A 3,386-nucleotide genomic window follows, 5' to 3' on the forward strand; every position below is an offset into this window, starting at 1 on the left:
TCTCCCCTCCTTGCCTGCCTCCAATGCATTGTTTTGGGTCTTCCTACATCCCCAGGTCTTGTCCCCCACTCTTTAATTCCCTGTTCCTGTCCACTGCCCCAGACCACCCTGTCTCTCTTCCATGCCCCAGGATCTCATCCTGTGCACATTTGCCTTGCAGGATGCCACAGCTGAGCCTGTCCTGGCTGGGCCTGGGGCACATAGCACCCTCTCCATGGCTGTTGCTGCTGCTGACTGGGGCCTCCTGCCTCCTGGCTTACATCCTGACCCAGGTTTACACTGTCTTTGAGAACTCTCATCACCTCCGCTGTTTCCCGCAGCCCCCCAAACGAAACTGGCTCTCGGGACACCTAGGCCTGGTGAGTGTGGCAGTGAAGTGGTCCTGGGGTGTCAGGGTGAAAGGAGTTGTAAGGATCCTGGAATAGAACCCAGGGAACTGGCACAGGGGTGTGCTGGGGCCTAGGACAGCAGAATGCCACCATTCACAGATGTGCTGTCCTGAGCCTTTCCCACATGGAGTCTTCTCTGAGTCCTTCTCCAGCCTGTCTTCTCTGCACATGTGGACATGCTGCAGGGTTCCCAGCAAGGCTTACTCCAGCAGAGTAAGGACCTGGGTGTTCCCAGGTTCTGCTGCGCTGAACTTGAGCCCTCCTGAGGGGAGACCAGGGCCAGTCTTCAGTATATTATTTGTTTTCAGCTCATCTCTGGCTTCCCATTGGTCACAGAAATGAGCTGTAATCCCTACCCAGGCACACCAAGGGGCATAGCTGGTCCAGGGGAGTTCTGAGGGCTGATTTCCTAACTCCCCGTTCTTCAGTATCTTCCTCTTATGTCTGGCTTCTCCACTGAGATGTACCAATGAGTCCGGTTGCTCAATCTAGATAAGAGCTAGCCACTCGCTTCCTCTTCGGAAGCCTTCTCAGAACCCAGGCTCCACCGCATACCTTGAGTGTAGACCTCCATCTTGTTTCCCTTGTGTGATTTGGAGATATTTGCTTTCCTTGTAAGTTGGTGCAGTGCCAAGTGTACAGAGATTCAGCAGGGACACACACAGGCTGCTCTGCTAGAGCCTGGTGTCAGCAGAGGGCAGGTGAGAGTGGCCACCCTGATGGAGACTTAGAGGTCACCTTTTGCTTCCTTGGGGTCTGCTAAGGCTACAAGTTCCCAGATGTGGTTCTCCCTCACAGGAAGAACCAGAGACCATACGGGTGTCTTGTTAACTTTCCTGAGGAGATGTGAACAAGTTTGTATTCATCCCAGGTAGACACCAACATAACACGTCCATCTGCGTCCAGCTTGATGAGAACTATGGGCTTCTTAGGAGTTTTTATGGAGAACAGTTGAGGGGTTACTTATGGGATCATGGGTGACCCCCAAATGGCTGTATATTTGTCATGGGTGACAAATGGAAGCTGCACCACAGGGTCCTGATTTAAAACCCCCTTTTCGGGCTGGAGAGATGGCTCAGCGGTTAAGAGTACTGACTGCTCTTTCAGAGGTCCTGAGTTCAATTCCCAATAACCATATGGTGGCTCACAGCCATCTGTAATGGGATCTGATGCCCTCTTCTGGTGTGTCTGAAGACAGTTACAGTGTACTCATGAATGTAAAATGAATAAATAATTTTTGAATAATTAAAAAAAAGAAGAAACCCTTTTCTATATACTGTAGTATATCCGAAGATCACTTCTTGCTGTGGGAGAGAGTCATAGCTGGAGTCCCAGGAGAAGATCTCTCGATCTTCTCTCAGGAGTTCTGACAGCTCTGTCACCATCCCCTCTGACCTGGCTACTACTCTAGTGTGCTGCTATAGTTGCCATGACTACCAGTAGAAGTTGAAAATGGCACCCTTTAGGCCTAGAGGGGAAAGTGCCATATAAAAATAGGCCACATAGACATGGAAAGATATGGGATACTTTGGGCATCCGGAGACCACACTAGTACCCACTATCCCCCCCAGTATTATTTTCCTCTTGTGGTGGACCCTGATCCTGGGACTGCTCCCAGGATGAGAAAAGCCACATTCCAAAGCCAAGGTGTACACCGTGGTGTTGAGTGACTTTTTTGGGGGAAACATGAACTATCTTCTATTTATCCTGGACAAGGCACCAAGGACAGGGTAATGAAACAACTTCACTCAATCTTTCTTGATAAGCTATGGAGTTTGTTGGGGTTCCATACAGGAGGTGACTCAGGCAGCTGCACCACTAAAAAGTCAACCCCAGCATGAGTGGTGACTCACGAAAGCTAAAGCTCCCTACTCAGCATCAGCATTCAGGCAGCTCCACCAAAGAGTGTTCCTCTTCCCCCAACCCTGCAACTGTTTACTAATTATACCCCTTAGGGAGTGCGCTGGTTAGTCTTACTAATTTAGTAGGCTTCCTGGGTTTTAAGTTTCACCAGATTACCGAGTCTTGTGACCTTCCCTTCTGCAAGAGGGAGTGTTCCAAGCTGAAGGAAACAAATCCACAGCATATGGTCTGAATAGCGTGTGAGACTTTTCCAGGGAGACACCACACAGGTCTGCCCAGATGAGGAAACTAGGTGAGACCCAAGTGAACATTTTTACCAACGTCCATCTTGGAGAATTGGTGAGTTTATTGGAGTTACTGACAGAGATGTGGGTGATGGTTATGGAAGCAGGGAGGACCCAAAAGCAGGATGGTGGCTCAGAGGCTCCCTGCATGGCTCTGGGTAGCTTGCAGGTTAGAGAATGCCCTCCAAGGTGCCAGGCTGGCTGGTATCCACGACAACAGTTGTTTCCTACTTCTGTAACTTTGGAAGTCTTGTTCTTTTCCACCTTCTCAGACTCCTATATCTCAACTTCCCAGAGGGAATGTTTCAATTTAGAGAAAATTATTGCTTTACAATTAAGCAACATATACTAAACCTGCCTATGGCGAGTGCCCTGCTGGTGATATATTCTGGAGGTTCTGGAAACTTCAGGAGGTGGGATGTAGTTGGAAGGCATAGAACACTAGGGACAGATCATTGGGGGTATCTTGTCCTCTCCTTTTTATCTCTTTTTGCTTCTGTCCATGTGAGGTAAAAAACCCCTACCACAGGCTCCTGTCACCATGATGTAAAATGTCAGGTGGGAGTGATGAGCTGTCATGGACTAAATGCTTTGAATCTGTGAGCAAAATAAATCTTTCCTCCTTTCAGTTGTTCTCTCAGGTACCTTGCTCACAGGTTCATAAAAATAACCAACAAAGAACTTAACGGGTAATTATGGAGGAAGTCAAAAGTACAGAATCTGATGAGATGTGACTGACTTTACTAGTAAGATAATATCTGTGCCCATGAGGTAATGACTGTGCCCATAAGGTAATGACTGTGCCCATGAGGTAATGACTGTGCCCATGAGGTAATGACTGTGCCCATGA

The 3,386-nt window shown here is 48.5% G+C and overlaps 1 protein-coding gene across 1 annotated transcript in view; it reads left to right on the forward strand.

The window, feature by feature from the left end:
• Positions 1 to 160: 160 nt before the first annotated feature.
• The window catches only part of LOC114639061 (leukotriene-B(4) omega-hydroxylase 2), a 32,078-nt gene continuing 28,852 nt past the window's right edge, over positions 161 to 3,386 (forward strand). Inside the window, exon 1 of the mRNA XM_028787733.1 lies at positions 161 to 359. Within this exon, the coding sequence (XP_028643566.1) occupies positions 162 to 359 (198 nt within the window). The 5' untranslated portion in view covers position 161. The remainder of the gene's footprint in view (positions 360 to 3,386) is intronic.

The sequence above is a fragment of the Grammomys surdaster genome, unplaced genomic scaffold, assembly GCF_004785775.1.
Source record: "Grammomys surdaster isolate TR1022 unplaced genomic scaffold, NIH_TR_1.0 125672, whole genome shotgun sequence".
In the NCBI taxonomy this organism is placed as follows: domain Eukaryota; kingdom Metazoa; phylum Chordata; class Mammalia; order Rodentia; family Muridae; genus Grammomys; species Grammomys surdaster.